Source organism: Daldinia decipiens, assembly GCF_022478715.1.
Source record: "Daldinia decipiens strain CBS 113046 unplaced genomic scaffold F4813scaffold_6, whole genome shotgun sequence".
Classification (NCBI taxonomy): Eukaryota; Fungi; Ascomycota; class Sordariomycetes; order Xylariales; family Hypoxylaceae; genus Daldinia; species Daldinia decipiens.
Window position 1 is genome coordinate 894,420 of NW_026054549.1, and position 19,683 is coordinate 914,102.

General features: G+C 46.5%; 10 protein-coding genes across 10 annotated transcripts; 3 read left to right on the forward strand and 7 right to left on the reverse strand.

The window, feature by feature from the left end:
* Positions 1–599: 599 nt before the first annotated feature.
* On the reverse strand, positions 600–1,566 carry F4813DRAFT_350365 (uncharacterized protein). The gene has a single exon (XM_049242297.1). The coding sequence runs from the start codon at positions 1,479–1,481 to the stop codon at positions 1,014–1,016; it is 468 nt and encodes a 155-aa protein (XP_049102545.1). The 5' UTR covers positions 1,482–1,566; the 3' UTR covers positions 600–1,013.
* A 685-nt stretch (positions 1,567–2,251) lies between these two features.
* F4813DRAFT_386775 (uncharacterized protein) lies at positions 2,252–2,572 on the reverse strand (the record flags this gene model as incomplete). Its single annotated transcript, XM_049246462.1, has 1 exon — positions 2,252–2,572. One exon carries the CDS (start codon positions 2,570–2,572, stop codon positions 2,252–2,254), a length of 321 nt encoding a protein of 106 aa, XP_049102546.1.
* A 1,482-nt stretch (positions 2,573–4,054) lies between these two features.
* On the forward strand, positions 4,055–4,672 carry F4813DRAFT_400717 (uncharacterized protein; the record flags this gene model as incomplete). The annotated part of the gene is made up of 1 exon (XM_049248301.1): positions 4,055–4,672. One exon carries the CDS (start codon positions 4,055–4,057, stop codon positions 4,670–4,672), a length of 618 nt encoding a protein of 205 aa, XP_049102547.1.
* Positions 4,673–5,148: 476 nt separating this feature from the next.
* Positions 5,149–6,669, reverse strand: F4813DRAFT_298506 (uncharacterized protein). Its single transcript, XM_049240728.1, has 3 exons — positions 6,499–6,669; positions 5,897–6,383; positions 5,149–5,833 (listed from the first exon to the last, which is right to left on the reverse strand). The coding sequence occupies exons 2-3, from the start codon at positions 6,251–6,253 to the stop codon at positions 5,312–5,314; spliced, it is 879 nt and encodes a 292-aa protein (XP_049102548.1). The 5' UTR covers positions 6,254–6,383; positions 6,499–6,669; the 3' UTR covers positions 5,149–5,311.
* A 656-nt stretch (positions 6,670–7,325) lies between these two features.
* On the reverse strand, positions 7,326–9,114 carry F4813DRAFT_298410 (glycoside hydrolase family 5 protein). The gene is made up of 2 exons (XM_049240727.1): positions 7,895–9,114; positions 7,326–7,830 (listed from the first exon to the last, which is right to left on the reverse strand). The coding sequence occupies exons 1-2, from the start codon at positions 8,711–8,713 to the stop codon at positions 7,492–7,494; spliced, it is 1,158 nt and encodes a 385-aa protein (XP_049102549.1). The 5' UTR covers positions 8,714–9,114; the 3' UTR covers positions 7,326–7,491.
* Positions 9,030–11,241, reverse strand: F4813DRAFT_298403 (uncharacterized protein). Its single transcript, XM_049240726.1, has 4 exons — positions 10,858–11,241; positions 10,726–10,797; positions 10,391–10,671; positions 9,030–10,336 (listed from the first exon to the last, which is right to left on the reverse strand). The coding sequence occupies exons 1-4, from the start codon at positions 11,113–11,115 to the stop codon at positions 9,346–9,348; spliced, it is 1,602 nt and encodes a 533-aa protein (XP_049102550.1). The 5' UTR covers positions 11,116–11,241; the 3' UTR covers positions 9,030–9,345.
* A 99-nt stretch (positions 11,242–11,340) lies between these two features.
* On the forward strand, positions 11,341–12,193 carry F4813DRAFT_350388 (NDUFA12-domain-containing protein). The gene is made up of 6 exons (XM_049242298.1): positions 11,341–11,530; positions 11,585–11,605; positions 11,671–11,677; positions 11,730–11,807; positions 11,860–11,902; positions 11,958–12,193. Exons 1-6 carry the CDS (start codon positions 11,480–11,482, stop codon positions 12,157–12,159), a joined length of 402 nt encoding a protein of 133 aa, XP_049102551.1. The 5' UTR covers positions 11,341–11,479; the 3' UTR covers positions 12,160–12,193.
* Positions 12,194–14,874: 2,681 nt separating this feature from the next.
* F4813DRAFT_350393 (uncharacterized protein) lies at positions 14,875–15,945 on the forward strand. Its single transcript, XM_049242299.1, has one exon. The coding sequence runs from the start codon at positions 15,107–15,109 to the stop codon at positions 15,767–15,769; it is 663 nt and encodes a 220-aa protein (XP_049102552.1). The 5' UTR covers positions 14,875–15,106; the 3' UTR covers positions 15,770–15,945.
* Positions 15,946–16,269: 324 nt separating this feature from the next.
* F4813DRAFT_350394 (uncharacterized protein) lies at positions 16,270–16,473 on the reverse strand. Its single transcript, XM_049242300.1, has one exon. The coding sequence runs from the start codon at positions 16,449–16,451 to the stop codon at positions 16,284–16,286; it is 168 nt and encodes a 55-aa protein (XP_049102553.1). The 5' UTR covers positions 16,452–16,473; the 3' UTR covers positions 16,270–16,283.
* Positions 16,474–17,164: 691 nt separating this feature from the next.
* On the reverse strand, positions 17,165–19,661 carry F4813DRAFT_400724 (cytochrome P450; the record flags this gene model as incomplete). The annotated part of the gene is made up of 6 exons (XM_049248302.1): positions 17,165–17,935; positions 18,003–18,537; positions 18,584–18,912; positions 18,973–18,987; positions 19,075–19,164; positions 19,217–19,661. 6 exons carry the CDS (start codon positions 19,659–19,661, stop codon positions 17,748–17,750), a joined length of 1,602 nt encoding a protein of 533 aa, XP_049102554.1. The 3' UTR covers positions 17,165–17,747.
* Positions 19,662–19,683: the final 22 nt, after the last annotated feature.

Genomic DNA, 19,683 nt, shown 5'->3' on the forward strand with positions numbered 1-19,683 from the left:
CGACAATAATAAATAGCAAGGGAGGCATGCATGGTATAAATTACTTAAGGTTAGGAAAGTGAGACTTGATTTGGAATTTAAGCCATTATAAAATTTAACCAAGCATTTGGATTCAAGATGTCTGCATCATTAGCAAAGCATAACTCCCTTGAAAGTCAATGCATTATGTCAATGTAAGACATTAACAAACATCGAATGGCACTCCAGCTCTTTCGACATGCCTGGTTTAACTGAAGAGCCCATCGTAGGGAGCACATCAAATTTGCGGCAAGTTCTTATCCCTATCATGAGATGTAAATTCTTCGCCGGCCTTATTTCAAGGAGGCCTAGGTACTTGCGTATCCGGAACCTTTCTTTAACCTTTCAACAGAAACAAGGGTTAAATCAGTACTATGTAGGTCGCGTATATAGCTATATCAGATGTGTCTTGGATACGATGACATCAGCTTAAAGAAAATGCAAGTTTCAGGATCTACAGGCACTCTAACCACATAAAAGATTTCAGAACCCTTTCGGCCATTTGCTTAAAATTTAACAGCGTCACTGTTTTGAGAGGATAATAAGACCTCGGATACGGTACTTGAGGTATAGTGAATATCGTTATATTTAATTCATTTAGAGGAATATATGTGTGATCTTAAGCGCTGCAGTCTAAATATCTTCTCTAAAATTTGCAATGCCTAACACGTAAGGAACCAGCCAATTAAGTTTTAAATAGAATGATTCTTCTGGGAGAGCTAAACATATATCCATGCAATTTGAGACTTTCGTTTGTCACTACGTTATGCTATAGCTAGAGCATTCGTGAGACATTCCTGTACTTTAAGAGACAATAGAACATGCCATAATAAATATAGTAGAATTATCACAAATAATCGTTCAAATTTTATGCATTCTATGTTCATTAGCTCTAGCTATTAGCATCGACCGCCAACACTCTTTAGGCCTCATAATAGCAGCTACTGGGACTTCCAGCTGGTATAAATGATGAGATATTAATTGGTCCTCGTATTTTAGTTCCCCAAAGTCGCACCCGGCACCTCATAGTCCTTTAATTCGTTCGGAATATCTTCATACGTAATCTCCTCGTCTCTCTGTAACAGTTGGTCCAGAAGGTCGAAAATGTGTTCTGGCGCCTCTGGGCCCACGTAAAACTCGCGACCAGCAATGTCAAGATAAGTACCACTAGATGCTTCCATCTCTTCCTCTCCCGGGGGATTGTGTAATTCGTATTTCTTCAAATCGTGCGGGATGTCCTCATATTTGATGTTGTCCTGCTCTGCCAAACGATCAAAACGGTCGGTTATTTCTTGCGGAACGTCATAGTTGATACGAAACTTGTGATTGTCGATGGAAATAATATCTGGTTGCACTTCTTTCAGGACGCGGTCAGGCTTGACAACTGGTAGTTGAGACGCCATCTGGTTTAAATGGAAATTATATGAAGGCTGAGTATCTTGTCGATCGAATGTTATATTCATATGAAAACACACACTCGAGTAGCAAGTAGGCCGTGATGGAGGGTATATTTATATCTCGAGGTCCTCGCCCCCCTGGTACTTTTACGCGGCCCGTGCTGCTATTTTATTACTTGTTACAGTTTAGCGCAACTATATAATGTTTATATATGTTATTGGAATGCCTGCAACCATCCTACGTCATCGCTTTCGATTCCACTCAGCCACGTTTTGTGACGCACAACCACGTGTAGCAACAATCGAATACATGAGGTACCTAGCTATTAATATTTCGAAATCGATAACAAGCGGCTGAAGAACTACTTGCCGCTGTCTTGTATGGAAATTAAACAGTACAAGATCCAAATATAATCCAAGGTGCCTACACCTAAAAGCTGTTACAGCTGATAGACTAATACGTTGACTACGGAAATGGTTGATGGGCTCAAATACAAAGTTATCAAGGCTACCTTGACTCCAAACTTTTCCCATTTTATCAAAACATAATGACGATGTAAAGATATGAAAATATAAGAGGTGGCTACAGACATTTACTTTTACGAGTTGCTTTCACGTGCTAGTTACCTTCAAACATTAGATGAAGTATCGTTCTGATAATTAATGGCATTTAAGTAGGCTAAGCAGTTCCTCCAGCATACTGGTTTTTATCCAAACTTTGGGCGATTGAAAATGTAAATTGTAAAACTATATATGATTCGAAAGTATGTTATCTGTTATAAAATAGAGGTGGCAGGCTAGGTATGTGCATCTGTACGCATAAATATACGTCCCAGTTAATTGGTGTTCATAGTGATAGTCAAGTCGCCACAGTTAATACCAGACCACAGGAACCAATCTCCATGCTTGCTCTGCCAGCTCTTGGCCGCATTAATGGCGCAGAGACACTGCGAGACGTCTCCCACAACACAAAGCCTAGCTCCATACCCATTTTCCTTGCAAGTGCCTCCATCTTTGCAAAGTTCTTCGACGGCACTGGCAGGGGTTTGAGAACCCTTCCATCGGCCGGCATCATTGTTATGATGGCAATCGCACGCGTTGACGAGCAAACCGGGCATCATGGCGAGAACCGAAACGATTGCTGTAATTGACTTCATGTTGATGAATTGATGAGGTTCTTATTGAAGATGCTGTGGAGAGTTAGTATAAGTAGGTTACGTTAGGTACTTGGGATCGAGTTGATAACATACAGTTAACTTTGTGATGGTACGAGTGCTAGTGAGAGTTGATGTTGTTTGTGATTGATGAGTTTAATTGATGATGACTTGTTCTGGATGAATATTTGATATAAACTTGGGGAAGTAATACCCTTATATAGAATTTCATACTTTTACAAAGGCTTGATTGAAACTACAACGAAGACTCTGCCACCCACCTTCTGCGGTGCCAACTACTGCTTGACTTGTTACAACCTTACCTTTGCTATTTTCGTCAACAGTGAGGCGGTAAACATACAATACGGATTTCGATAATTGATCGATATCGGCGGAAAGGCGAGCTTCGCTGTCATCTCGGAGTAGACAAGCCAATATTCCTAGTATCAGACAGTAGTTAGCTTTTCTCAGCCTTGTATTGCATTGAGAACGGGATTGGAGAACCAGTACGATGGGATTATATTATGACATAATTATTGGGCTGAGCAGTTATGCTATGACGGTGAGAGCAATGTTACAAAATTTTATTTTTAATAGAATGTCGATCATTCAGCCTGATCCCCGTTTATAAAGTTGTCATAAACATCTTAGCTTATTAATTTTGAGCAGTCTATACTATTAAGAGAGACGCTTGGGCTCTCGTCGTATTCAGCATACCAGTTACCACACCCTATACTCATCCTAAGATCCTTGTTACTAATACGTGGAAACGTTCGAGAAGACCCACAAACACTCGTAACTTACGTTAGGCAAACTACCTACATACGTAAAGGGAAATAAATGGACTTTGTAGACAAACTATCGGACTAAGGCTTATTTGTCGCTGGGTTTAGCATAGAATCCTTCAAAATGAATTGATTCATGCGAAGAGCCAATTGAATTTTTTTTTAGTATTCTCCGTCCAGTGGATTTTCCAAGTGCGGCAAAGATGCTGTGCCGTAAGACTAAAACCTACTATGACAACATTATTAGTTGTTATAACACAATCTAACACGTAGAACCACAACTCGTAAGAAGTAGACCATAATAATACCCTAGGTTATCTGGGTTCTGTGCCTTCATTTACAATGTGATCTACATTCTCTACCGCATCCTTCGAGGCGGAGAGCTGAGAACCGGGGAACCTAGTGAAAAAAGAATATGCTTGGCAACTCAATGGAAGAAGTCTCGAGATAGACGGTGTAGTATTGTTGAGTTTCTAGACAGTAAACTCTGGAGGTCGAGAAGATATATAAAATAGGATATGAACCACGGAGTTTTGAGTGAAAAACCAGACACTCACACTCACACTCACTCACTCACTCACACTTCTGAATCAACTCAGAACCCATCTTGCCTATCAACTCAGCAACCTTTCTATCAAGCAACTTACACTAAGCTACCTCTTATCTAAGCTGTTTTCTGTCCCCTAAACTACACATCACAATGCATTTCTCCGCCTTTGTACTTGCCTTAACGATGGCCGCCGGGTCAGTCTCTGGAGTGACCATTCGTAACTTCAGGAACACGTCGTGCAAGGGAACCACCTACAAGCAATGCAGCGGCATCTTACCTTGGCAGTGCTGCTCTGGTGGCCCAACCAGCTCAGGGGTAGTCTCCTCGTCAGAATTCATGGGCATGCCCCCTACCGCTCTCGGATCCATCTGCAAAGCGAAAGGCGCTACTAATTGCGGTGAAGTCGCTCACTCTGGTTCCGGCTCGCGATTCTGTATCGGCGCGGCCAACTGCAGGGGATCTTTATGGATGGACTGCAACTATTGTAGCAAGCGCGATCTCGCGAGTGGAAACGGGATCCCCAAAGAGCTCCAAGGGCTCAGCGCGGAGAGTTCTGTTGAACCCGACACCGTTGCTTTTGACGATCACCAATTCAAATTCGACGATTCAGTTCCTGCAGACGTGAAGCAAAAGTTTAACGACTTGTTTGAAGCCGAGGCTAGTTACGCGGACATTCCCGAGGAGCTCAGGCAGTACGAACTTAAGGGTAGCGAGCGCAGGGGGCTTGATGACCTGGAGGAGTTGGAAGCCTCTGGGCAGTTTGAGTAATTTGAAGAATAAGGAGAGACGGGATATTAGTTAGAACTGCGTCCCTTAGCTGAGTACTCTAGACGACTCATGGAGAGGCTCGAGCTGGCAATTATCTGCGCTTTACCTGGACTTAGATTGGGGAAATGGGGGTATATAATTTGTGGCGGAATTCTACCGGAATGTATTGTATTAGTAGCAACAATAATATTTCACACATAGACTTATTTCGGGTTTAAAACATTCTTTATCATATCCGCAATCGCCAGATGGTGTTGGTGTTAACTAGAGTACATCTGTCCCCCTTTTTATATTTAGAAGGAGCTTACTATTAATTCTTCGTACCGCTGAAAGGTCGTAGGTATGGAGTGTTTAGCTGTATTAGTAGTCTAGTTTAAATGAGCTCATGTACTGTACAGTTCTTCGGCGAACAGCTGTTGTGTTCCCACTTCTTGCTCGCGACGCCAACTCGTATATTTAGTAAATGATATAATTATACATTATATCTAGAGATCCAATATCCTTTCCTGGCGTCTTGAAAATCCAATAGAGGTAGGCAATGCTACCTACCAACGAGTGTGTCTCCGGTGCTTGATTCCGACTATCCCCGTCGTAAGACTTATAGGTGTACTAACAAGTTGTGACCCTTACACAACAGATTCAAGTTGTCGGCTTACATTCAGAAAAAGCCGGAGGTTCTAGAAACGGAGTAGCTAGTCGCCATCCGTATACACCGCTCCATGCCTTGGGTTCTTTAAATGGTTCCATGTTCGTGCTTACACTCCCCACAACTGGCACCGCGTTACTCGAATGCGTCGTGTTGAACAGTCTCGTGTAGTAATCACAAGTTTGGGTGTTTGCAAAAACGGGCTGGTTGGTGATGCTCTTGACGAAGCCTAGGGGGTACGGAACACTCCCCCAAGATTGTGTCGTCTCTATAGTCATATATCTATCCCGTGTCTTGTTGCTGCTCCGGCTATGCGCATATGCAGTGCCGCTAGGTAAGGTCTTGTAAGCGTCACAAGGCGGATCAAATATCGACGGGTAAACATCCGCGCCGTAGCTCTCTGCTCCCTTAATGGCGAGATTGTTTTCTGCCGAAATCATGAAAGTTGCGGCCCAGCGGAATGGAGTATGACCACCGCCGAATATATCCAAGAACGGAAACTCGAGAGAAGCACGCTGTTAAGTAAAGACGTCGTTAACAGAATTCTCAACGAATGCCGAGAAGATAACTGCGCTTACTGAGAAGTCTGGTAAGGAAGCGTTATAAGCGGGCAGTTGGAGATCATGATCGTGCACTATCTGCGCCATCATTGGATACATCCCATCAGGAAACGAAGGTAGAAGCGTTCTGTACGCCTCCTCAAGAATTCCATACTCATTAGGGATAGCCCGACGCGCGATGTCAAGAGGTATGGGCACGATTAATGTAGTTCCGTTTAGATTCCCACTAACAAGTGTTGGGTATTGTTGAGCATGCTGATTTGGAGAGTCTTGAGATACACAGACCTCGTGTGAATGCGGGATTACGTATTGTGAAAAGGAGGCTCCTCTGGTGATATATAGGGCAAGGAGGTGAAATAGTGCAGTGTATGGCATCTTAGATATATAAATAGAGGTAGTGCAAAGACTGAGGAGGTTTAGGCACTCGTCTTGAGGTACACCTATAACGACGTTGAGGACGCGGCAATAGAGTTAACGAGTACTCAAAAAGACACTTTTGAATATGCTAGCAAGATATCTAATAGTTAGCAAAGCGAATAGCTCGATACAAACTCTTTTCAAAGCTGATCTAGCCTGGGTATCGTGTATCTACTATAAGAAAGATCATGGTGAGAATATACCAGATAGATGGGATGGTAATAGGTAATAAATGATGCAGCTCATGTCATTTCTGAAATCAGTAATCCTATATCACTTAGCGTCTCTTTTAATGACAATATTCGGAATGAAACGCCGATCCCTCTAGACTAGAAAATAATATTAGGTTAAGAGAATAAAGAATATTACCGATTCAGGGTTGCGGTTAGGAATTCCGACGTATCATTGTACGCGTGTACTGCTGGCCTCAAAATAGTAACATTAGGAACGACGGCAACGCATTTAATACACAATGGGTACCTAGGTAGCATAAAGCACGTCGACGGCCTAAAATTTTCAATTTAGCAAAGCCAAAACTTTGTAGAAACATGCCAAGCATTTTACCACGAATTTGTTTAAAGATGAGCGATTTTCCTCTGGTTACCTTAGGTACCTACCTGGGCAACCTAAGCTACATGTTTCATGACGCACCAGTGTCTCGTGGAACAAAAGTAAATTAATATTCGGCCCAACAGCCAATCATAAGGCGACTTATTGAAACGGAACATTCCCAATCCGGGGCGGGAACCGACATGCGGCGGACCCTGCCGTGGTGGAGGTAAGGTATCCGGCGGATCGGGACTAGTGGAGAGCGGATGAGCGACGTTCCGCACAAATGAGAAAGACTCTCCAAGTAACACGGCATAGATGAGTATTATGCAGGGTTTCTCGGTACAACAGCTATCCGTGATCTCGCAGTTAGATCTCACTGTTACTCTTTACCTAAATGTTAATACATGCGAATTGAGTCTATCGAACTGCGACAGATGCATATCAATCTCCGATATCCATTAAAGATAGGTCACCTACGTTGGCAGGCGTATACGGAGCGGCACTCGAATGACACATTCTCACTCAAAGACATCGAGATGACGAGCATTAGAGCGGCCAAATTATATACAGTTGCATCGTCGCCCCGAAAGCATCGTGATGAGAGGTGCAGCTGCTGCAGAGTCCCGAGAGACCAGTCGCAACGCTTAAGCCGGGAACTCGGTCAAATCTCCTCCCTCGACGCTAGCCTTTCCTTTCCACTGAAGCTTGCTAGGTACAAGTGGCTGCAGCACCTTAAGCCAGATAGTATCGTACAGACTCGGGCCACCATCGGCAGCCTTGCTGCCGGGCTCGAAACTGCCGTAGTTTTGGGAGTCCGTGCAGCAGGGACTGGCGGATCCCCAAAATGGGCCTGCCGCCCACGCTGTCCAGCCGATGTACTCCTCATTGTCCGCTAGGTAATTGACGAAGTCGGTCAGCATGTCGGCGCATCCCGTATTGTTGTGCCCGCCGAATTCGGTAACAAAGGCCTTAAGGTTGTGCTCCTATTGAAGGAATTAGCTGATAATTCGCCGCTGGCAATTTGCAGTATGCGACGAGTTTACTAACCTTCAGCCATTTCGTTACATCCGCCAAGTTGGTCGCTGGATCGCTAACGCATTCGCTGTGGGTACCGCTATAGTCTACGTCAAGGTACTCGTGGATATCGATCGCCGTGTTGTTAAGCGGATCGGTGAATTGGTGAATGATGGCGCTGTTCGGATCCGGGCCTTGAGTCCACGCGTGACCTCCCGTCCAGCTGTTACCAGGTAGGATGATCAAGTTATTCGCAATGGCGGCACGAATAGCATCTATGGCAGCCTGGTTATTCTTGACCACGAGGCTGGTCTCCATGTCATGCGGTTCGTTCATCAGCCCAAAGATGACCTTCTCGTTATCCGCAAAGCGGCTGGCTAACTCGCCCCAGAATTCTCCGAACTGCTCCGTCGTAGCGGCGGTAGAATCCGAGGTGTTTCCAATCACGCTGCCGCTGTAAGGCTGGGAGCTCGGGTCGTTATATCGCATGTAGTTGTGCGGATCTAAGATCGCATAGGCGCCCTTGGTGATTGTCACGTAATCGACTGCCTCCTTGAAGTAATCGAAATGGGTCTCGTTAAAAATCTTGCCGAGACCAGTCGCAACGGGGGCCATTCGCTCGAGCAAGAAGGCTATACGGAAGAGATTGAGGTGGTTCTCATCTACATGAACATCAATACCCGCCTTGTTGATGAATTGGTAGTCGACGCCAAATGTCCCCGGTAAGCCGGTACCCTTCTTGGCATCAGCGCTCCAGACACCAAATTCGCCACCAGACTCCGCGACACCGGCATAAAATATTGTTGCCGACGCCGTGGAGGCTAAACTAGCAAATAGAACCGAATACTTCATGTTGGGTAAGTTCTATGAACAATTTCTGAGTAGATAGGAGTTGAATGGGTCGCTCGCAAATGGGGACCAAGTACGTCTTATAAGTTAGACTGCGTACACGCAAGAAAATGATCGACCAGTAGTCCCTGGTATTAATTAATTGGCATCTCTAATGGGGGGTGGATGAGCGACGCCCGATGCCCATTCCTAGGGATAGAAACGATATAATTTGTACATCATCAGGCCGCGTCGGCGCAATCTCGTCTTGAGACCCGGAATTTCGGATCACATCTCGAATCAACCGTAGAAAATTACTACTAGAAGACTACGATCCAGCCAAACTAGGCGATAGATCCAGGCACAAGTATTGAACTGTTTTTTATAATCTATAATGGGTATCATTGTAGTGGTGATGAGATCAAATGCGGAGGTTGTGGCTCCGCCTATGGATTTTGAGGAGACAGACCTTAGTTCCGAAGCTGTTCTTGGCGATCAGATGATCGTCCTCTTGCATTTTATCACTTAATAGCATACATTTCGCTGTCGATCCGTCGAGGTAAAGAGAATCGCGAGCTTTTTAATGTTCGGGTTCGCCGCCCAACGTGACTGGAGTCTGCATCGCGAATATCCTAGCTCCAATATGGCCCGGATCATTAGAGCGCGCCACCGACGAGACTGACAATCCACATTGCAATCCTGACTTTTAACCCGACCCGCCTTTCGGTTTTCGCAAAGTCGTCCAATGTCACAGGACTTGCGTACTCTTGTAGCCACTTTTGCTCATCGCCTAACCTCTTCTTCAAGTCGCCGTCTTCCGTCACGATCAAAGCGCCGGCTTCAAGGTCGTGGGAATAGCTGCGTTTCGTATAATTGGAACTTCCAATGATGCTAATCGCTGGGTCCCGTTCATTCGGAAAGGTTATCCATAGCCCCTTAGCATGATATGTCCACCCACCTGGTTCATTGACAGTGCCTCTCCTCCATTCTTTGAGAACCACTGAAGAATCCTGCTTTCGCTCTTTGATCGTACGAAGGAACCTTCGGGCGAGCAGGGTATACGCATCAGGTAAAAGCCCAGATACTCCCTTTGACTTGTAAAATCCATTTGCGTATGGAGACGCCGTAATGACTACGTTACTTTGCGAAGCCGTCGAGAGCAGAAGATTCGTAAGCGACGGAGCTGGGTTAAAATACCCTGCCGTGAAAGTCCACGATGAACCAGCATACTCCGGAGCCGCGAGCGTTTTTAAGATATGCGTCATCACTGGAAGCTCAGTTGACGAATCTGGTTTCATAAGCTGTGATAGCTGGCCAAGCATATAAACTTTGGTGTTTCGCGATATAGGCGAACCCTGGTCTTGAGACTCGACGCTATCGAGGGATTCATTCCGGGCTATCAAACTACTTACAAGTGGTGTAGCTTTTGAGATAAACTCGGCAGGTTGATCCAGAGGGGATGGGGCGGTGTTAGTTGATGGCCAATTCAGTTCAAAACCTGCAGGATTATCATTCGTCGGCTCTACCAAAAAGCTGAGTGATGTGACGCCCTGATAAAGTTTCCAGAAATAGTTCGTCACTTCACTAGAAGAGAACAGGTGATACCGATCTTGGCGATTGGTGAAGTAGTCGTTCGAAAGATTCGCGCTGGATGATATTAGCTAGATGTCCCTTGTAAAATAAATAAAACAAAAAATTTACCCCGAGAGAATTATTTCGTCGTCAATTCCATATAGCTTCATGTGTTGTAGTCCCCACCCTTCATTGATGCGCTTTGGTATATGCTTCTTCCGGAAACCTGTCAGGTTCGGCGTATGGTACATTCGAATCTCAACGCGATCCGAGCCGAACTCTGTAACAAGAGGAGCGAGAAGAGAGGCGCAAGACGGATTAGGTGCTTCTCGAGTTCCACGAAGGGCGTCCGTAAGGATGCTTAATTTCAACTCGGGGTTCGCGCGAAGGGCATCTTGGAGCGTCGCAATCTCAATTCTAGTTAGCATTAATATTTACAACTATAGACCAGTCCAGGCATATACCAGTTCCTTCTCTGATTTCCCAATATAGAGAGTAGATAGAAATATTCTTTTCTTAGCGCTACGTATTCTGGCCTAGCAATGTCAACTTAGTCCTGTTCACTCCATTCCCGAGGCCGAGGGAATATCACCGACCTTAAGTGTCTCATAGAAATCACTAGGGGTTTTTATGATTTGTATCTGCGAACCGTCGATCTGGAATGACGGCGCGATCCTGTCCAACTCGTTTACGAATGGCGCCAACATTCCGGTAGAGCTGGAAGCGCTACCTGTCGGCATGGGACTCGAAGGTATGGAATATCGACGACACCATTGCTGGCTGTATTGGCTCGCGGGACGAGCAAGAGTAGGTCGCAGCTTTAAGCAGCATCGCGGAGCACCTCGAGCTATCATGGCAATTACCGAGAAAGAATCAAATAGTTCATAATAACGTATTCGTGAGCTAGAAGCTATAAGCTAGAAGCTATGTAGAAGCTAGAGTTGCGACCCGATTGAATTTTGCGCTCTAAAAGCTTCCAATTGCTCGACTAGTGTCTTATCGATAAACATCTCTATAAAATGACGTCGTTAGATTAGGTACTGAGATACCTCCAATAGAGATACAGCAGGTCGGTCCGATGAATATCCGCTGGACCAAGGCGGATTGGTTCCGCCCAATTGAATGGCGCCTTCGATGCGATGACCTCGAATTAAACGTCTCTTACATTTACGACAGCAACATTGAAGGTGGCTGAAGTCCCATTGAGCTTCGCCCACCATGTCGACCATCACAAGAACCCTGACCAACTTATGGCGAGTAGGAATAAAGGTCAGTTATTTAATCCGAGCTTTGTTGACTAATGCTAACATTAATTGCGACCAGGACTACTTTCACCAGCTCCAAGTGCGTTAACCCTCGATATCATTGAGCTATTCATTCGAAACTAACGACCGCTTCTCCTGAAATAGAACATCGGTACGGCTTAGCCAAAATATGAAGACGGAGAACAAACACTAACGCGACGCAGGCGACACGAAAGCCGGTACCTTAATCGGCGTTGACCGTCTTGGTAATAAATATTTCGAGAACAACGAAGAACTGCCTCGTACGTCGTTATAACCTAGGATCGATCAATAAGGGAGACTAACAAAGTGCAGTACGAACCAGATGGGTGGACTACAAGAGCTCCGACTTCGACACGTATGTATTCCCTAAGAATCAGGTTCCCGGGCTATTCTCTAATACCGGAGTTCAGGGCCCAGATTGAGCCAGGCTGGCACGCCTGGATGGCCTACACCGTCGACAAACCACCTTCACAAGACCCGCTGCTTGCATACAAGAGGCGAGTGTGGGAGGATACCGATGCGAAGACTATTCTCAACTATACTGCAACACGAGGAGCCTACAAGCCGTATAGCACGTGCGTTACTACAACCCTGTATCCGAGCGTCTACTAACATCCTCGTAGATCAAAGTCGAAGATTACGATGTGGGAGCCTACCGCCGCCGAGAGGAAGTAAACTTAAGAAACAAGCCGTGTACATAGTCATAATGGCTAGGGAAAGCCAAGATCAAAGCAATGACAGCTATATTCCCACCAGTACCATCGCCTACATTTATACCGTGCTTCTATCCAATAGGGGAATGTGGCGAATGATTTATTGGTCATTTTCTCTACTCGTCTCGATGAAGTCAGCATTAGATTAAACCCGGTGATAAATCTGGGAGTTCCATAGGAACGGATTTCGATAATACTAACACTAGCGAGAAGAGGTTTATTCTGAAATGGTCTTAAGAGGTAATATGCGACAGCAAAAACTCACGTTTTGATTCATGGCAATAATAGCTCGCCGTATGCAGACGTACACTTGAGAGTTAAAATGGTATAAAATCCGAGACATAATATTTCAACTACCTCGACCTCTTAAAGCAGTTTATGTCTATGGACAATATAAATATAGAACTTCGAAGTTTATACTTCAAGTCTATATTTTCGGTAGCATTCATCGTTTAATAATCATTGGCTGATGCACCTAGTGGTTCCCTCCCTTCTCCCCGTGGAAGAATTCCTTTTTATTTACAGTCCTCTCGAGCACTGATCATTAGCAAATTAGCTCTTCTGCTAACATCTTAGATAGCTCTTCTGTATTCTATCTGGGAACTTTGCTTATTCTACACTATCAGTTACTGAAATATAGAATTAAAAACCTTTGACATCTCCGTACCTACGTCTCGGTAGGGTTCCAATTTCCCCCCGAGAAGCAAGTCCTCAAGAGTGGCTTTGCTGTAACCCTCGACTTCCCATAAATTACTAACCCCTTTCACGATTATCAGTCAACAATGCTAGTACCTACGCAGGTTTATCCCTCCTACAAGATGTACCAAAACTTTTTAGCCGGAGTGAACAAGGCAGAGGAGGAAAGCCGCCTATCACCGAGAGATGGTCCGCTTGGCCAACGAGGTTTCTACAAAGCTTCTCGGGGGGGGACATTTCTATGGAAGAGAAGGCTAGGAAATTGACCGACTTCGTAGACAAGGGAGACCCCGCAATCCTCATCAATCGACGATCCGCCCGTGCGCTTGTAGCTGATATCGCCTACAAGAATGAACAGCGCCGCAATTCTATCTCGATTTAAGACTAGGCTATTCTATAGAGATTCATTAACAACTCTAGGAGCTGCTATGACTTCGTCATCATCCTACCATATCCTCATTCGAGATGTACAAATAGCTAGTTACGAAATACCTACCTAACCTAAACGATAGCTATTAATACATAATTGACGCACCACGTATTACGACTCTCTTGGATTAAAGTAGCAAATGTTTATAATTAGGTAATTATATGTTGAAAAGTAGGTTTATATCGACGTTGTTAAAATAAAGTAGTATGAGTGGATCTTTTATCTTATCTTTACTTCGTATAACGCTATGTCTTGGCAGGGGTATTACAGGGTAAGGGTCAAGCTAACTGATCTTTACTGCTTTTACACGCCCGTCGGGTCTTTATAAAAAGTCGAGTTGAAATTACGAAGATATAACCCACACCAGCCATTACTGAATAGTTCATACTAACGCCTACCATTTTTTAAACTTAAGAAGGAAAAGTTAAGTACAGTTGAAAGTGGTTAAAGTGAGAAGAATGTAAACGAGATAATTAACATAGAATCTTTTCCTAAACACGATTTCTGCTAGTTATATTGTAAAAGTCAGTGGATGATATTAAGCACATAAATATAAACCTTTAGATCACGCGAGAGAAATGCTACCAAGGTTTAAAGGGACGGTTGGTTCTTGATAAGCCACGGGAGTAATGCCGGAATGAACTGGTCTCGCATGTAAGGTTTCTAAGCGAAATTCAACTAAAGGAAATGTAGAATTTATCATGTACTTACCTTAGTACCTACCAGGTACCTACCTTATGTATATTAGACAGGTACACTGCACGCTTCCTCTGTGAGGGAATCACCAACCCCGCCGGCGGCAGATGCACCACACCGCCCTCTACGCATAATAAAATTATTTTCATCCCTTCGAAATTCTAAATTCTCTCCTCTCTCATCAACAACACTCTACGCACCTCTGATCTGCCATCACTTACGACCACCACAACCACGATCACCATTACCACGACCACGACCACCATTACCACGACCACGACCACCATCATCATCATAATCACTATGGCAGAATCGAATGTGAATATACCCTCTCGTTCAGGGCAGTCCAGCGCTAACGTGCGTGACACCCTACAGGCATATTCGAACTCTTCGAAGACCGACCGATCCCTGGACGAGATTACCGCATCTCGAAAGGAAGGTCAGATCTCTGTAATGCAGAAGAACGAGATCGAAGTTGCTGGCGTAGATGGCGTCGTCGTGCAGAAGAAGCGTACCGCCCAAGAGCTGGATAACCCCGCGGCGAGCGGTTTTTCCGGACGCTTGGTGATAGCAAGGGACAACGAAGTGAAGATGCACTATAAACGCGGTCGGCTCGTCGACATGACCGACCTCAACCCCAACCCGGCCATGAACTTCGCCATAACTGGACACGACTACGTGAAGGCCAGGATTGGGGAAGAGAAAGTCTTCGAAGAGCAGCTGGTGCCCTTCTGGAAGCACCTGAACGGTGGTCATATTCCGCCGACTCAGGTCAGCTTCAATCGCATTCGCGACGGTGCCCGCTTCCAGAGGAAGAACACACGAGCTATAGGCCAGGAGGTGGACGGAGAGCCGGAATAGGAGGGGGAAGAGGAGGAGGAGCAGGAGCAGCAGGAGCAGCCCAAGGCTCTTACTGGTCCCCCCGGCGGAAGAGAAGAAGAACAAGAGGAGAAGCCAGAGTCAGCGAAGGCGTGCGCGCCGGGCTGCTCGAGCTGCCGCTTTGGGCCGCGTGCAGGACGCGGAAATGGGGAATGCTCCGGCTCCGGAGAGCGAGGGCGGTAATGGTCGCGCAGGCCAGAACGCCCCCTCTCAGCAGGATTTCACCTTCCAACCTCCCGCTGGTGCCCCGTCTTTCCTTCCCGCGGTCCTCTGTGGAAACTGCAAGAAGCCGGACCACACCCTGAGCCGGTGTCCCGGCCCCGTAGACGAGGACGGCTTCGTTTCCGGTTGTATGCTTCACAACACAAAAGAGCACAACTATGACGAATGCCCTATGCTATATAATTTGACCATTGGCGTTCATTTTGGACTCCTGGTCGAGTGTCGCTCAGGTCTCCCGCCTATCCGCTCTCAGGAGTTTAACTGGGTGCACCTAGCAACGCACTTCCAGGACAAACGTCTGGAGGCGTACCCGCTGACGCGATCCTTCAGCTTAAAGCTTTCGGAGGAGGCTATCGCCTCCTACGACTTTAGCGAAGACGCATCAGTCTTTCAACTGGGGTCGGATCCTCTCACCCGTTCCTTCGACGCCTTGATCGAGAACCACGAGCGACTCCAGAAGACCAAGTCTCCAGCCGAGCCGCTCGAGGTTGAGGAGGACGCGCCTATTGTGAATTACAACGATAGGTATAATAATGCCGAAATCGACTTTGGGGACTTCGATAAGAATGACTACACCAAGTACTAGCCTGGCTAGTAGAGGGGGCTAAAAGCCTTATCTTGTGCTGTGCCATATGCCGTGTGCCGTGTGGACAATTTTGCTTCCGCGCCGCCTATGGTACGGAAGATGTGGTATTGTTGGGTCGGGAGATTGGTTGCTTTGCTTTGCTGTAATTAATAATGATGAATTGAAAGTCAAGACAGCCCCCACGTCACCATACAATATTCCCAACGGTCTCTTCTAAGTATAAAATTGTAGAAGATCCAGCACACGTCTGTCCGAAGCTGTAGTTACGTGGTTCGTATTCCCAATATGGTGATAGTAATACCCCAACCCGACATTCCCGTAGGCGGCATGGTGATTGTTAACCTGGTCTGCGTGATGGGTAATAAAGTTATCAAACGTCATCGTCTCGTTATGAATGTATTCCACTTAGGCAGTAAGAGTACGAAGAAATGATCTCGTAAATTGACACTACCTCGTCAAGCACCACTTGTAGCTACCACGTAGTTGTTGGATAAATTCAACTCCTATACAGCAACTACAAACACACAACTGCTAACAGACTCATCCACACGACTCCTTGTATCCCGCAGCTCATAATCGAGCCTACGCGAACGCTCCCTTCCTCAAGTACAACTTCGTTCATTGAAGAGTAACCATCATCGTTGGGATCAACTTCCGGTAGTTTCGTAGCGTTTACGCGCATACAAAATAGACCTTTCGTCGAGTTTATCCCGTTTGGGCTGCTATCCGGCGACGGTGCTTCTAGGAGAATGATATAAAGCCGGTCAGCGTTTTGTAGGGATGTTTGGCTATTCGTACCCTTTACCGGCTCGGAAATATTACGATAAAAAGCTTGGCCAGTAATTGGTAGTACTACTGCTGGTGCCGTTATTATAAAAGGACATGCCCCTGCTGAACTGTTCAAAGTGAAGTGATGCCTCTCGAGTGTACCCGAATGCGCTTTGACACGCAGGTAGTGCAGACCATAACTTCACCTCACGATTGTAACAACGTCTATCTGCGAGTGATTCCGTAGATGCCAGTATCGTGTCTACGCAGGCTTGCCCCAGTACAGGCACGCAGCTCGAATTTTGCGCCGAGTGCTCCGTGTACAGGTTCGTCACGTTCACGGGGAGGTCTACCCAATCGCCTAGCAAAACACAGGGGTCTCAACACACCACCGAGCGCCGTTGAGATGTTTCCCTCGATCGACCATGTGAAATCATACCTTTCACTAGCAACATGAGGGTCAACAATTAGTCCACCAGGCCAATGTATGGGTTGCGACTCAGCATTGGGGCTACGACGTCGCTCACGTCGATACCTACGAACCTCGGATTAGTTACTATACACAAGTCGTAGGACTCTTCTCTGCGAAGGGGGGAAATTATACATCAGGTCCGTTGTGCATTCCGGAGGACCGAATCTTCAGACAAAAAGCTCCAGGTATTTCAGAAAGGGTTGTATTACACAGAACGTGTTAACGTGGGATTTTGGTTGGCGTTCAGTAACGCTCCTCTTATCTCCGGGTCAACTGTATCCTGCGCAGACGAGAATGGAGAAAAGTAGCTTACTGGCCCGTACATCGCTGCGTTTGTGCTGAGCACGGGAACTGATACGACTACTGTACTTCTATATATTTAGATGCTAGCCTCGCCAATGAGTAACTTGATCGTGGCAAAAGGAGGATTTGATTTCAAAGAGATTATCAGTAGCAATAAAACAAATAACTGTTGGGTGCTGGGAAAGGCTACGTTTATTCTAGCTTGTTGTTCCATTTTCCTAGAGATCGTGGTTCTAGCAGTCGGTATAGAATAACGGTTGGATATTGCGGCGCAGTTGTATAGAGAACTTAGAAGACAATCCCTGTTGGCGCTCATACCAGCCTCCTCTAGCTGTCGTCAGACCAAGCCCAAACGTCCACGCTTTCGTATTCGTCTCGAAAAAGAATAAAACATCAACTGGCCTCCTGACAAAATGCAGACATAGATATCGCGCTTCACTTCCTAGGTGAGAACTGCAGGTTCAAAGGTTTCAGGTAAGTGGTGAACGTATCTTTCGCCTCCTTATCGAACACCTCCCCCGTCTCACCAGCCGCAAAGGCGATATCAAAGCGCTGCGCGAGAATAGAGACGGCGATCCGCAAGGTCATCAAGGCCAGATTCTTACCAGAGCAGCCGTACGTCCCTACAATGAACTCTGTTAACCAACCAGGGCAACTCGGATCTCTAAGCATCGTCTAGAGTCTACTTACCGTGGCTGAAAGGCATGTAGGGCGCCTTGCCGGTTCCCATCTCAGCGCTCCGCTCTCCGAACCGTTCTGGTATAAAGTCCGCGCTCTGCTTCCAGTAGCGCGGATCCGTCTGGATCAGCTGTATGGGCACGATGACGGATACGTTTCCCGGAACGAACTGCTCGTCGATTAGAATGCCCTCCGGTGGCGTCCGTCGGTATCCTCCGGTAAGCAGGGCGGGCTTTAGACGCTGGGTCTCGTCGATAAAGTTGTCCAGGTAGGTGATCGATCTCGCCTTTTCGTACGTCCAGTCCGCCGGGGTCGAGATGACGTCGTCGATCCGAGCCTGTAGCTTCTTCAAGACGCGAGGGAACTTGGCCAAGTAGAACAGAGCGCTCGCTAGCACCGCAGCGCTCGTCTCGCTTCCCGCGATTATAAGCAATCTGGCGTCGTCGAGAAGCGATTCTTTCGTCGGCGAAGCAGAAACGTCTTTTTCGACAACCGCTTTTAGCAGCCACGTCATGATATCTTGGGGATATTTCTCGAGGTCGATACCCTGGTGGCGTATTAGGACCGGCGGCAATCGTTATTGGATGGCTTACCTCTCGCTTCTTTTCGACTTGAGATTGGCAATAACTGAAAAGGGGGCGATACGATTTCGACGCGCCCGGGATGCGCCCGACGATATTTAACAGCCAGGGGATATGGCTCAAGACGCCTAGGATGTGCATATGGTCGCGGATGCTTTGAATCGCAGGATGGTTTGTCCCGCTAGAGACGCAGCCGAAGTCTTTCCCGAATCCCACTTCGCCCATGACGTCGAAAGTGAGATACATCGACCAGGCCGTCGCATCTAGTACTCTTTTATTCGAAACTTGATCGGCAAGTTTGGTAACCAACGTTGTAATCCGAGGCTCGTAGGTTTGCAATGCTGCGATTCGTAGCTTAGCCACCTCGATAGTTATTCAAAAGCAGGTGGCGCGTCGGATACCTTTGATAGAGAATCCTTTATCCTAAGCCTTATGTCTTCTCTTATGGTCGCCGGGGTCTTGCGAGCCGTGGATGGATGCCTTTCTGGAGTCGGCGTTGATACCTATGTAACAAGTTGGCTTGTGACAGTTTGTATTCGGACCGTATATAATCGGGATCGCCGAATCTCGAACGATGCACAGCTCCCGGGGTCCTATAGCGGTGCTCTTAGCTTGGTGCTTAATATTTTGGAAGACTGTCATCACCTGTACGGATAAAGTCGCCGTACCGCTCGTGCATCTTGGCAACGTCGCTGTGGTACTTGGCTTCTTTCGCAACCCTCAGCACGGAGAAGAATCGGGAGATCTTGAGGTCGAAGGGCCCGGGAAACCTTCTCAGACGATGAAAGAATAGTCTGTAGATAACCATGCTCGAAAAGAGGCCTACGTTGAATGTACTTGCTAAGATGCATAACCCAGCTAGGGCGCCTAGAAAGGAAGACCCTAGAAACACGGAAACGGAAAGGATGCCGAGCATGAGAAACAGCATAGCTGCGATAAGAGTATACATAAATCGTTCCGCGTCTCCCAGCCGAGAGAGGGCAAGGTGAAAAAGCACGCCTAGAGGCACCCCAAGGGCGGCGACTGGAGATAGCCTACCCTGATCCCACAGGCCGAGGCCGTACGAAGAGATAGCGTGTAAGTGATCCATGGCGAACTGTTAAGACGGTTGA

What these genes read in the sequence shown, in the direction of transcription:
- F4813DRAFT_350365 (XM_049242297.1), bottom strand. Translation starts at nt 1,481, where the DNA reads ATGAATATAACATTCGATCGACAAGATACTCAGCCTTCATATAATTTC.
- F4813DRAFT_298506 (XM_049240728.1), bottom strand. Translation starts at nt 6,253, where the DNA reads ATGCCATACACTGCACTATTTCACCTCCTTGCCCTATATATCACCAGA. An exon ending in CTTCCTTACCAGACTTCTCA is followed by an intron (nt 5,834 to 5,896) that starts GTAAGCGCAGTT and finishes TTTACTTAACAG; the next exon opens with CGTGCTTCTCTCGAGTTTCC.
- F4813DRAFT_298410 (XM_049240727.1), bottom strand. Translation starts at nt 8,713, where the DNA reads ATGAAGTATTCGGTTCTATTTGCTAGTTTAGCCTCCACGGCGTCGGCA. An exon ending in ATGTAACGAAATGGCTGAAG is followed by an intron (nt 7,831 to 7,894) that starts GTTAGTAAACTC and finishes TTCCTTCAATAG; the next exon opens with GAGCACAACCTTAAGGCCTT.
- F4813DRAFT_298403 (XM_049240726.1), bottom strand. Translation starts at nt 11,115, where the DNA reads ATGATAGCTCGAGGTGCTCCGCGATGCTGCTTAAAGCTGCGACCTACT. An exon ending in GGAAATCAGAGAAGGAACTG is followed by an intron (nt 10,672 to 10,725) that starts GTATATGCCTGG and finishes ACTAGAATTGAG; the next exon opens with ATTGCGACGCTCCAAGATGC. An exon ending in GACGAAATAATTCTCTCGGG is followed by an intron (nt 10,337 to 10,390) that starts GTAAATTTTTTG and finishes AATATCATCCAG; the next exon opens with CGCGAATCTTTCGAACGACT.
- F4813DRAFT_350388 (XM_049242298.1), top strand. Translation starts at nt 11,480, where the DNA reads ATGTCGACCATCACAAGAACCCTGACCAACTTATGGCGAGTAGGAATA. An exon ending in TATGGCGAGTAGGAATAAAG is followed by an intron (nt 11,531 to 11,584) that starts GTCAGTTATTTA and finishes AATTGCGACCAG; the next exon opens with GACTACTTTCACCAGCTCCA. An exon ending in GAACAACGAAGAACTGCCTC is followed by an intron (nt 11,808 to 11,859) that starts GTACGTCGTTAT and finishes AACAAAGTGCAG; the next exon opens with TACGAACCAGATGGGTGGAC.
- F4813DRAFT_350393 (XM_049242299.1), top strand. Translation starts at nt 15,107, where the DNA reads ATGGGGAATGCTCCGGCTCCGGAGAGCGAGGGCGGTAATGGTCGCGCA.
- F4813DRAFT_350394 (XM_049242300.1), bottom strand. Translation starts at nt 16,451, where the DNA reads ATGCGCGTAAACGCTACGAAACTACCGGAAGTTGATCCCAACGATGAT.